Genomic DNA, 12058 nt, shown 5'->3' with positions numbered 1-12058 from the left:
AGCAAAGTCAGCCTGGGTCTGCAGACTGGTTGACTCCTCTGGTCGTCTGTAATGATGGCATGACCCGGGGACATCAAATACTCTCCAAGTCTCTGAGCTTTGTCCTGGTAGAGGGACTTAAGAGCTTTGTCCTGGTAGAGGGACTTAAGATATAGGGCGACTGTCAAATGTACTGTGGCTTCATCATTTCTGGTGTTAGACTTTCTTCTGTGTTATTTCAGGACTACAGGCCCAACACTGGCATGTCCTGCAAGTCATTCCTTTCTGTGTTTCTAGTCAAAAGTCAGCGAACCACACTGGCCACAAGGGAGGCCCGGCCAAAGACCAGGACACTAAGTGTGGTACTGCCATCCAAGCCAGCAGAGCCTTTTACACCAGCTCGTCCGAGCCACAGCAGCCATGGCCCTGGCCTCCCCCAGGTGTCCACCCCCATTCCACGCCCCAGAGTGCATGGACCCTCCAGTACCCCTGTTTCCCCTGGGCCCGGGCTGAGGTGAGCTCTAGACTTTGCCCTCTTGTGGGGTCTGAGGTGATGGCCTCTGGCCTCTGGAATCCTGCCCTAGACCCTTAGAGAGCTCTGTATTACAGGGGTGGGATGGGGACAGACGTGAACATTGAAGATACCTCAGGCAGTGTTCAACCTGAAGCTCTGAGAAGAGACCGGGCTTCTTTCACTCCCGCCCAGGCAGACTTACCCTTCCCTTCCCATCTCTTCCTCCAATCCACGACTATAGTGGAAGGGTGGGGCCTCAGGTCCTCTGGGCTTTATACTTCGCCTGAGGGAGCAGGGCTAGCTTGGGGCAAATTGGAAAGCCAAAGTCTGGCTTTTAAATTTTTCTTTCTGGTTTGTGTCCCTTTCATTTCGTCTCTCAGCAGCACCCCTCCTTTTAGTTCTGAAGAGGAGCCGGAAGAAGACGTTGTACAGCGTGTGTCTCTTCAGCCCCCCAAAGTTCTTCCCAGGTCTGCACCCCAGCCGGAGGGCAATTGGGGCTGGTCTGACTCTGAGACCTCAGAGGAGAGTGCCCAGCCCTCTGGCAAGGGCTCTGGTGGGCTGGCTTCCTCAGGTGAGTCTTTCTCCGGCCTCAGTTCTTCTGTGCCCTGGAAAACCCTTCACCTTCTTCCGGGGAATTCTGATCTGGCATTTCTTCTTTGGCTCAGAAATGCCAGGAGGAAGTTAGACCTGGGCAAGAGTTATTTTGCCCCCTGTTTTTGTCTCTGAGTTGTCTAAACATTGGAGGTTTTATCTATTAGAGAAGGCCCTCTTAAGGAATAGGTCCCTTTTGGGGCTATATGGGAGAGATAGAAGGTAGCTGGAACCCAGAGGGTGTCTCCATCAACAGCAGCTGTAGCATTTTATCCGGGTAAGAAAGTTCTTTGGCATTTTCTTCAGTGACAGGCAGCGATGCCACTTGCCGATGAAAGGGTTCTGGTAATTAGGTTAATTATTAATTCTTTAAACTTACCGTGCTCTATCTAGTAGGTCATTATAATGACGAGTCCAACATTTCTCTTCTAAGTAGTGGCGTCTGCTCCCAGCCATTCAAGGTTCCCTTCTAAAACTACCGACAGAAGTGAGGCCTCTGCCTTAGGTTGTGTTTCTTAGCTCTGGCTGAGTCAGGGAATGTGAGGCTTACAGTTTTCACTTTGCAAAGCTGGAAGGACAAGCAATGGGGTTTGTAGTCAGTCAGACAAGATTAACTGTCATACGTCACCTGCCTGTACAATCTTTGTAGTTCACGAATTAAACAGAAGCCCCCCTCAGATTCATCAGAGGGACAGTGTCCACCAGCAGCCATTTCATAAGTCAGCAGTCACATCATCAAGACATTCTTATTTTTATATATTTTATTTATTTATTTTTTTAATTACCAAAGCATTCTAAGCCCATATAATCAGACTAGTTTTAGCCTTGGCCTTCCCTGTCTCCTTTTCCCTCTTTTTTTTTGGGTGGGGAGAGACACTAATTTTGTCTTCTTCCTCTTGACTCTTGCTCCATTCTTTCTGTCCAGGTTGGAGACTAATATGGTCCAAAGGGTCGAAGCATTTGTTTCCCAGGCTCATCCCACTAATGTGACTCCTTGCCCCCTTCCAGGAACTCTGGTGCAGTCGATGGTCAAAAACCTTGAGAAGCAGCTTGAAACGCCAGTGAAGAAGCCCTCCGGAGGGGTCAGCATGTTCTTAAGGCCCAACGCTGCTCTTCAGAGGTCTTCCACGCCAGCAAGGAAGTCTCAGGTAGGATACTTAAAGATGGCCCTACATTCCATGGAGAGCCAGCTCCAAATGTGTGGGCTGTGGGGTGAAGGCTGAGGAAAGACTGAGCAAGTGTCAGCTTTGACATGTCCCGAGAAGGACATTGCATGTGACCTTGTCTCCTTTGTCCCTCTGTATGTGGAAAGATGACCACTTTGGATGTTAAAAAAACCCCTTTGGTTCATTAGGTAAGTTCTTTCTGGGGAGATTTATTTTCTAGTCTCCTGCCTCCGAGAGTCTCCTGCCTCTGAGAGCCTCCTGTTGTGGTTGCTGTCTTCCTGTGCTGTCTCTTCCATACTGGGCCCCTCCCCAGCCCTTACTTCACAGAAGACCCCCAAAAGGGGCTGGCTATAAAGCACTGCCCACTATCAGAGTGGTGCTTCACAGCACGTCAGATGGGGACATGTAGACACCTTGTTCCAGCTATTTAAGGTGGTGGGTGCCTCACCGCTGCATACCTTGGTGGCTGCCCTCCCTCAGGTGGCAGCTGCCATGGAGTCTGCAGACTTAGCACTCACATGAGCACCAGACTCTTTTTTTGCCACCTTGTCCCTCCCTCAGGGAACAGCTGCCACTTTCTGTTAGCTTCTAGGGTGGGAAAACATAGAACTCTTTCCCGCCACTCCATTTGCAGAGGATGAAGATGCTGCCCTAAGCAACAGAGGAGGAGTGAGCGGTTGTCTTTTTAGTGCTGCTGATGGAACCCAGGGCCTCCCACCCGCTACACAAACACTGTCACTGAGCAGTCCCCGTAGTCTCCCGCTTCGTGTTTTATAACAGCACCCCGACATACCTTTTCTTATCACACAGTATGTATGTTTGGCTCATCTTGTAGAGCCCCAAGTTCTCCTGCCCTCTATTTAGAAAGAGCACCAATAATTTAAATTAGACGGAGGTGTTGTCCAGGCCCTGGATGGGCTCTTCTTGTATGCCAGGATAAAATAGCTGGAATGTTGTTCCCATCTTCTCTCAAGTTCAGCGTTTTCCAGGCAGCTCTGAGCACCAGTCTGTGAGGAGGGGTCCTTTCGACTAAGGTGCATTCATCCCAAGAGCATCAAATGTTAGAGGCTTCCAGTTCTGTCAATGTGAGGAGCTAAAATCTGCATATACTATCACCCCATCTGTCTTTTCATCACACACGGTGTCGGTCTCGTCACAGAGCGTGCGTAAGCATCTCCGAGCTCCCTGTCTTCTCTGCTGTGGGTGGGCACTAATAGTCTACTGCATGATGGGAACACGCCCAGGTTTACATACAAACATGAGTCACCAGGTCCACCCGGAAACCTCTCCAGGGTGCTTGCCTTGGCCTCGTTAGTAGGAATCCAGCCCTGTTTCAATCGCTGTGGCCCTGAGTCTCTGATGCAGGTTTTCAGAGGTGGGGAGCTTAGATAACAGGACCAGGAGTCCCCTCTTCTCATCGCTTTAGTCTGAGGCATCACTTTCCCCCATTTCTGTCTTGGATGCTGCTGAATGCTCTATCATCCTCCTGCGCTTATCAAAATCCATCTTCTCCTTCTCTTTTATCTCTGCAGCTTTCTGAGGATGAGAGTGACTTGGAGATCTCTTCCTTGGAAGATCTCTCCCAGGACCTGGACCAGAGAGGAAAGCCAAAGCCGTTGTCCCAGCCAAAGCTCCCAGAGAAGTTGGATGCCAGCCCTTGGAGCTCTGGCCGACCTCGGGTTCCTGGCTGGTGATCCTGCGTATGGTTGCCAGAGGGCTTAGCCTCGTTACCTGGCTCGGCTCACCCTAACAGAAGAGACGGTTAGGCCTCTTGCTCCCACCAGCAGCCAAGAAGTCTTTCCCGTGAGGAGAAGCAGAGCAGGAGATAGACGGGACCTCTATGTCTTCTCTGTGTATGGACTGCTACCTCAGAGGGCCCTGGTCCTGCCGCTATCACAAGGGACTGTGTCCTGGAGTGGTGTCGTGTGCAAATGGAAGAAGGATTGTAACAGGACCTCCGAGTGTTTCTTCCAGGGTGCCCATGTCCAGTGCAGTCTTACAGGAGGTGCTGTTTGTAGTCTGCAGGTCACCGTGGGGATGGGTCCTGCGTAGTCACTAGTTCCCTACTCTGTGCTGCGCTACTGAGTTGGGGTGCAGACAGAGGTAGGAGGTGCGAAGTGTCTGCTGCCAGGGCCAAGTACAGTAATCTAGGGCTAGACATTACAGTCTTAGGTGGGCATGGGCAAGGCCTGTCCTAATTCTATTCCTGTTGCCAGGATAAAGCACTGACCAAAAGCAACTTACAGGAGGAAAGACTTGGTTGGGTTTATAGTTCCAGGTCACAGCCTATCACAGAGAGGCAAAGGCTGGAACCTGAAGGTCAACTTGCTTGCTGTTCCCCACAGCATTACCTCTGACCAAGGAGGTCACTTCACAGCCAAAGAAGCATAGCAGGAACTGTGGCGGGTGCTGCCTGCTAACTGGCTCACAGCTGTACCTACTCAGCTCGTTCATACGGTTCAGGAACGCTTGCCTACGGAAGGTACCGCTCACAGTAGGCTGGGTTCTACATCCGTGAACAACCAGGACAGTCCCTCACACACGCTGCCCTCAAGCAGTCCCTCCACTGAGGCTCTCCTCTTGGACAGTTCTCAGTTGTGACAAATTGATGTTTAGACCTAATCTGGACACCTTCCAGCCCAGACCAGGATGACCTTGGAGAAGTTCCCTGAGTTGTGACACCGGGTGGAGCTTGTTCACGGGCAAGAAGAGAGAGCAGTTTGGATGGAGCCTCTTGTCCCCATAGAACCACAAATTTAATTTTTGAGATCATTTCTGATATGAGTTTTTATATATAGCTTTTTTATATGACTAAATTTTTTTTGAAGGAGGGAGTTGAGGTTTTTTTTTTTTTTTTTTTTTTTTTGACAGGGTTTCCCTGTGTAGCTCTGGCTGTCCTGGAACTCTCTATAGAGCAGGCTGGCCTTGAACTCAGCTTGCTTCTGCCTCCCAAGTGCTGAGATGAAAGGTGTATATGGTGTCACATGACTTAGAGTGTATTTTTTTTAGTATGAAGACATTTATTTATTATAGTGAACATTTAAATATAGAATGATATACGTACCTCTCTGTCGTTCTTTATTATTATTTTTTCCCAGCTTTGTGGCTTGCGGGTGGTGATGAGGGGATGAAGCAGCTTCTTCCTCAGTAGCACTGGGTTAGGGCCTTTGGGACGCAGGGATTAAACTGCAACAAGACAGCCGGCTTTACTGAGGCACTTTACCTGGGCAAGGTAAAGATGGCAGAAACGGGATCTGGCAGAGGAAGGTTGTGGAGTGCAATGCAAAGTGGGAAAAAGGAAGAGGCGTGTCCTTAGTCAGCAGTCTGTGCTGTGCAGAGACACCGCGACCACAGCCACTCTTATAAAGAAAAGCCTTGAATTGGGGCTGGCTCACAGTTTCAGAGACTTAGTCCATTTTCATCACAGTGGGGAGCATGGGTACGCAGGCAGACATGGTACAGGTAGCAGGAAGAGAGAGACACTGCCTGACTTGGGCTTCTGAAACGTCAACGTGTTGTGCCCAGAGTCTGGACCCCCCAAAACCATCAAGAGACCAGATCCAATGCAAAAACAAAGAGTTTTTAATTATGAGTTCGAACCCAGTGATGGAAGAAAAACGCTGCACAGAGCAAAGCTGGTGGCTGGGTAAAGGGAGGGCTAGGGCCATATCGGTGTAAAGGAAACAGTTCAGTGAAGTCACAGCAAAGGACTCTGCATGGACCCTGGACACAGGTGGGCAGGTAGGTGATGGTCAGGGACCCCTCAAGTCTCAGGGCTTCCTGGGAGATGATCCGTGTGGGGCGAAGAATAAAACTCGGTCAGCACCAAATTTTATAGGCGCTGGGTCAAAACGTCCAGAGTCTGGCCTCTCGGTTTGCTTTTCTTACACATTTAAGCACAGTAAAACTTTGGAAAAAGGGTTCCACATGACAGTTACCACAACAAAGCTTTAGGCATAGCTACATAGAAACTCCCTAGCAAAGTCGCAAAGAACCCTGACCATTGCATAAACTGCTGGGGGCTATGGCCTAGAGAGGAGAGGTTTGTAATAAGCATTAAGGATGGGATCTGTTGATGAATGCAAAGTACATGGGCCTATCTTAGGGTTTCTCTTGCAGTGAAGAGACACCATGACCATGGTAACTCTTATAAAGGAGAACATTTAATTGATGTGACTCACTCACAGTTTCAGAGGTTCAGCCCATTATCACGGTGGAGAGCATGGTGGTATGCAGGCAGATGTGGTGCTGGAGGAATAGCTGAGAATTCTACATCTTGCAGTCAACAGGAAGTCAGTTGAGACACTGGCGGTATCTTGAGCATAAGAAATCTCAAAGTCCATCCCCACAGTGACACACTTCTTCCAACAAAGTCACACCTCCTAATAGTGCCTCTCTGAGCGTATGGGGGCCAATTTCATTTAAACTACCACAGGGGCCTCTTTCATAAGGACGAGTTCTAGTCACTGAGTGACAAAGGTCAGGATTTTGGGGAAATTCGGATGGAGGCTTGCCCCACAGAATAGCAAAGCATCACCAGGTCATTTGACCTGTTTCACTCCAGCATTCCGGGGGACTAGGCGTCTTTCATTTCCTTCCATTGAAGAAAATAGGACCATGTGTTTGACAAGCCTGGTGCCTCCAGTGTTTTAAGCTGAGTCTCCTACAGGTAATTATTTCCCTTTGAGTATCTCATACCATTGACAGTTGACACGCATGATGGCTATCCCAGGAGCTATGTGATGAGGAAGAAGGATGAGCATGTCTGGAACGGTGGGCGTCCCTGCTTCTCCGTCACACTCTGACCTCACAGAACTCTGAACAGCACACCTCCAGTGCCATGTATGCTCTGGGATCTGCTCTTTGTCTCTGGGTTGTGTCTGCTTCTGTGGACTGTCGCGAAGTCGGCTTGCAGGGGAGAACCAGGGTGGGCGGGGCAAAACCTGCTTGGTGTAGAAAGGGATAGAGAGGGGATTGATTAGGGGAACTGACTCCCACATGGTGGAGGCTGAGGAATCTGGCGATAGGACACCCGGAAGCTGCAGACTCCTGGAAAACAGTGGTATGGCTCAGTGCAAGAGCTCAGGCATGAGAATCAGGAGAACTCAGGTGCAGGTGCCAGTCAAAGGCCAGGGCCTGAGGACCAGGGAGGTATATTTCTCAGAAAGAATGATGAGCGAATCAATCTGGAATCCTTTCCTTTCCTTTCCTTTCCTTTCCTTTCCTTTCCTTTCCTTTCCTTTCCTTTCCTTTCCTTTCCTTTCCTTTCCTTTCCTTTCCTTTCCTTTCCTTTCCTTTCCTTTCCTTTCCTTTCCTTCCTTGTTCTTTTGGGACAGGGTTTCTCTGTGTAACCCTGGCTGTCCCAGTGCTCACTTTGTAGACCAGGCTAGCCTCGAACTCACAGAGATCCACCTGCTTTTGCCCCCCAAGTGCTGAGATTAAAGGTGTATGTGCCATCACTGCCCAGCTGAGTTTTGATTTTCAAGGAAAGGAAAAGAAGACAAAGTCACAGAGAGGGGAGATTGCTGGGATAACATAACATCGGATGCCAGCTCTTGGCCCAAATTCCTTATGAATATTGACTGACCTAGCCTCACAGCAATCTGTCGGGCTGGTGTATGCATTTTAGGGCCGAGGCCATCACTGGAGTTTTGCCACCAGTAGGTGGTGCAGCTGGACTGTGACCTGGGCAGCCTGCTCCTGCAAGTCTCCTGACCGCCATTCTTGGCTTCCTTTTGCTACCACGGCTGTCCCTCATCTTGCAGTGTTTTAGCATTGTGATCCATGGAAAATGCAATCATCTTTCTAAAGTTAGATTCTTTTATTTTTTCTATTGTCCACTTTGAAAACTTTCATCGGTTGCCTAATGATATTCAGAAGTGTCTTGAAGAAAAGCTGGCATGGTTAACTGTTTGTTGCTATTTTCATCTTTATTATGGAAAATGTCAAGCATATATAAAAAATAATCAAGCAATGCGGTCATGAGCTTTAACTTTCAGCAGCACATGAAGAGTCTGTTTTCCTGCGTCCCTCTCATCGCCTTCCCAAGTGGTCATCCGAGCACATCTGCAACCACGTCTCTGCTCTGAAAGGCACCTCCTTTCCAAAAATAGCCAATATACCACAACCAGCAAAAGTTAATACGATTTTTCTAAATATCATAGAACATTTAGTATCCCCAAGTTCTCAATTTCCATGCAAGTCTTTTAACCTACAGATGCCTTTTTAAAAATTTCTCTTTCCTGGGACTAGCACGACACTTGTTTTCCCCCCTTCTCTAGTTTTTATTGTCACGAAAACATAAGCATAACCATGACCACTTGAACATTTTTTAAACAAACAAAAGATCCAGTACTTTCTTCTGGCCTACACAAGTACCAGGCACACAGACACACATGCAAGCAAGCACTTGCACTCATAAAAGAAATAAGGAGATAAAAGAAAAGGTTCCATTTTGTTCATATGCCCACTTTATTCATTTATTGGTGATACAACACAAAGAAATGATGAATGTTTGGGTGGAAGCGTCACCCCAGCCCCTGACACCCCATACCCAAAGAGTCTGGGATGTTTTGTTGGAAGAGTCACCTCAGCCCCTGGCATCCATATACCCCAAAGAATCTAAAATGTTTGGGTTAAGGCCACACCACAGCATTGGCATCCATATATCCAAAGAGTCTGGAGTGTTTGGGTGGAAATTCCATCTTAAGCCCCCTCCCTTGGGAGTTGCCTCAGTCCAGACTCTACCTCCCAGAAAGCCCACCAAACAATGACCTCCTCCCCAGGGATGCTCAAGACCACTCCCACAGGGTATTTAAATTGCATTCCAGAGAACAAACCCATGGTTTTCTGGTCTTCCTTTCCTGTCTCCTCTCTGAGGGACTGGAAGGCCACCCAGGAGTATTGGTATCCATTAAACTTGGACTTTTTCTAATTTGGTTTGATTTGGTCTGATTTGGATTATTGTGTTGGTGGACATGATGGAAATGCTAACCATATATTTTATCATTACTTATTGTATACATGTATTGGAGTATGCTATAGTTCATAAGTATGTGTAGTGATATTTCATTTGTATTTTAATAAATAAAGCTTGTCTGAGAATCAGAAAAGTAAAACAGCCACACTGGCCAGTCTTACAGACTAGACAACAATGACACACACCTTTAATCCCGGTAGCCACACTCTCTTGCCTTAGAAACTAGGTAGTAGTGGTGCACGCCGTTAGTCCCATAGCTAGAGAGGAACAAGACAGGAGGAGACAGCTCAATCTCATTCTGAGATTCCTGGAGGCAGGATCACCATTTTTGGACTGAGGTCGAGGTAAGAAGTGACTGGCTGCTTTGCTTTTCTGGGCTTCAGGTTGAACCCCAATATCTGTCTCTGAGTTTTTATTAATCGTACTCCAAGTATTCAAAATATTATAGTTAATTAAAAATAGAAAAAGACATAACAAAATTAAAAACTAAGCTACCATTCTATTTGTTAATTCTCTAGTGCTATGTGTGAAAAGCAGACAGATGCTTGGGGGCTCGGGCTCTCAGCGGCATCCACAGTGAAGGCCAAGAGCAACTCAAATAACCTCTGCTTTAAAAACGTTGGGTTTTAAGCCAGGCAATGGTAGCACACACCTTTAATCCCAGCACTTGGGGGGCAGAGGTAGGCAGATCTCTGTGTGTTCGAAGCTAGTCTGGTCTACAAAGAGAGTTTTAGGACAGTCAGGCTGTTACACAGAGAAATTTTGTCTTGAAAAACCAATGACCCAAACAAACACACGCAAAAAAACAAAAACAAAACAAACCACTTATTTTTAATTGTGACAAAGCCCCCACAAAACCTTCAGTACCAACCATTTCCAACTGGGGGTTCTCTTTGGTAGTATTAAGCATATTTACATGGTTGGGCAGCTGATGGTCAGGATTTTTTTCATCTTCCTCAAATAAAACTTTATTCCAGGCTTTAGAGTCATTCCCCCTTGTCTGTATCACTCTATGTCAGATGTAAAGACAAGGATGGGAGGCAGGCAAGTGCAACGGATGGCTTAGCAACCAGGGACCTCACTTGACTTGAGCTGTGCGCACATACCTCTTTCCCAACAGTGCACTTAACAGCCCATGACTCCCACCTGTAGCATTTAAGGCCTAGGGCTTCCTTTGAGTTCTGCCTCCAGGAGGTGGTAGCAGAACAAAGGCTTATGGTCACTCACACCCATAGGTCCCTGGTAACCGCTAGTAAGTCCCCCTTTGTGACCAAACATGTCCTAGGACATAGAAATTAGGAACAGTAGGACAATCCAGCCTGGAATAGTTTGGGGTGCATGCACACTCAACAAGGCAAACTGTGTGCATAGAGTAAACTTGTAGGAAAAACCCCATTTTAGGACTATGTCCGGTTGAGCAGGCATACCACTAAAACCCAAAGCCTCGTTGGACAGAACATGTGATGGGAATAAGGGCTTCGTATGTAAATCAAGTCTTTCAACCAAAACAGGAAAGCACCCATGCTTTGCCCCTTAGCAAATGCCTCCCCCTCCTCCTCTGGGACCCACAAAAGAGTCTCAAACAGTAATGGGGTGCTCTTGAGCACTCTCTCTCAGGTAGCCCACTGTTCTCTCGGAGCTTACTTAGGCTGCACGTTGCTTTGCTTTGGAGTAAAATTCTTTGTGGCTTTGCCATGTGTGTTCACTTCTTTAGTTCTTCGACCGAGATTCCTGGAAATGCCTGGCCCAGACAGACAGGAGGCATGCAGAAGTAAGCGGTCACACTGACAGACAGGAAGCCAGAGAAAGCCTCGGCCCTGCTGTCCTTCTTGAGGGCAGGTCGTCAATCGCCCTAAGAACCTCTGGCTAGATCCCACCTCTTTAGGGTCTACCACCTAAACACTGCCACACCGAGGACCCAGCTTCTAACACATGGATCTTTGGAGAACAGTTTCCAATGATAGACGCCACCATCAGCATCACCCCCACAAACCATCCCACTGCAGAGTTACCCGAGTTCTCTGGGGAACACTGTTGACTCACAAAAGCAGCTCCTGCTATAGGATGAATGGAGAGAGCTAAGGAAGGAGACTGGATCCAGACTGGAATCCTGGGAGCTCAGACTATCGGCCTTTGGGAAGCTATGCAACCTTTGATTTGCCTGTCTCTGGGGTGAAGAGGCTGGCCCTCAGTCTCCTAGACTGACAGTAGTTTGCTATTTCAGGAATGCCTTTGGTTTCAGAAGTTCTTTTGTGCCTTTAAAAAGGCTAGTCAATTTACTAATTGTAACCTGAAAGTCCTTTTGATACTAAAAAATTCTCTTGCTTTTTTCTTTGTTCTTTGAAAAATTAGAGCTGCGGCGGCTCACAAAGCCTCAAGCCTATATTTATAATCAGCGTTTATTTCACGGTTCTGAGCCATTTGTCACGATTTTCTTTTGCTTCTTTAGAATTAGTTCTCTAGTGGTTAATGGCATACAGCAGAAACAAAACCGCTTTTGAAAAGGTCCTTTAGGAATTATGGGATTAGGGTCCACCTGGCTCTTGGACAGAACTGGGTTTCAGGAGGGGAAGGCAGCCCTATTGTGGAGTATTAGCTTAAGGTGTGTCACGTTTGTTTGTGCTGAGAAACATCTGCTTAACGGTGCAAAGACGTGTTGCACTCTTTTATGTGGCCTTTGTTTAACCCTGGAAAGCTGTGTTACTCTGCTCAAGTTCAGAGGTAAATAACTGGATCACATCCCTACAGCTTTCTAGGAAGCCTCTGGGCCCTCAGTTTTCCCAAGATCCTTTCCACACCCTTTCTTGTGAATCATAAAGGTATGAAGAA

General features: G+C 47.6%; 1 protein-coding gene across 2 annotated transcripts in view; it reads left to right on the top strand.

Moving 5' to 3' along the window:
• The window catches only part of Dzip1l (DAZ interacting zinc finger protein 1 like), a 46586-nt gene extending 41273 nt beyond the window's left edge, over positions 1-5313 (top strand). Inside the window, exons 14-17 of one of the 2 annotated variants that reach the window (XM_075964883.1) lie at positions 277-493; positions 874-1064; positions 2093-2232; positions 3783-5313. In XM_075964883.1, the coding sequence (XP_075820998.1) occupies positions 277-493; positions 874-1064; positions 2093-2232; positions 3783-3944 (710 nt within the window). In that variant the 3' untranslated portion in view covers positions 3945-5313. The remainder of the gene's footprint in view (positions 1-276; positions 494-873; positions 1065-2092; positions 2233-3782) is intronic. The other variant, XM_075964884.1, reaches the window with a different exon arrangement.
• The last annotated feature ends 6745 nt before the right edge of the window (positions 5314-12058 follow it).

Source organism: Microtus pennsylvanicus, chromosome 3 (genome assembly GCF_037038515.1).
Source record: "Microtus pennsylvanicus isolate mMicPen1 chromosome 3, mMicPen1.hap1, whole genome shotgun sequence".
Taxonomy (NCBI): domain Eukaryota; kingdom Metazoa; phylum Chordata; class Mammalia; order Rodentia; family Cricetidae; genus Microtus; species Microtus pennsylvanicus.
This window is presented reverse-complemented; position numbering and strand designations above follow the sequence as displayed.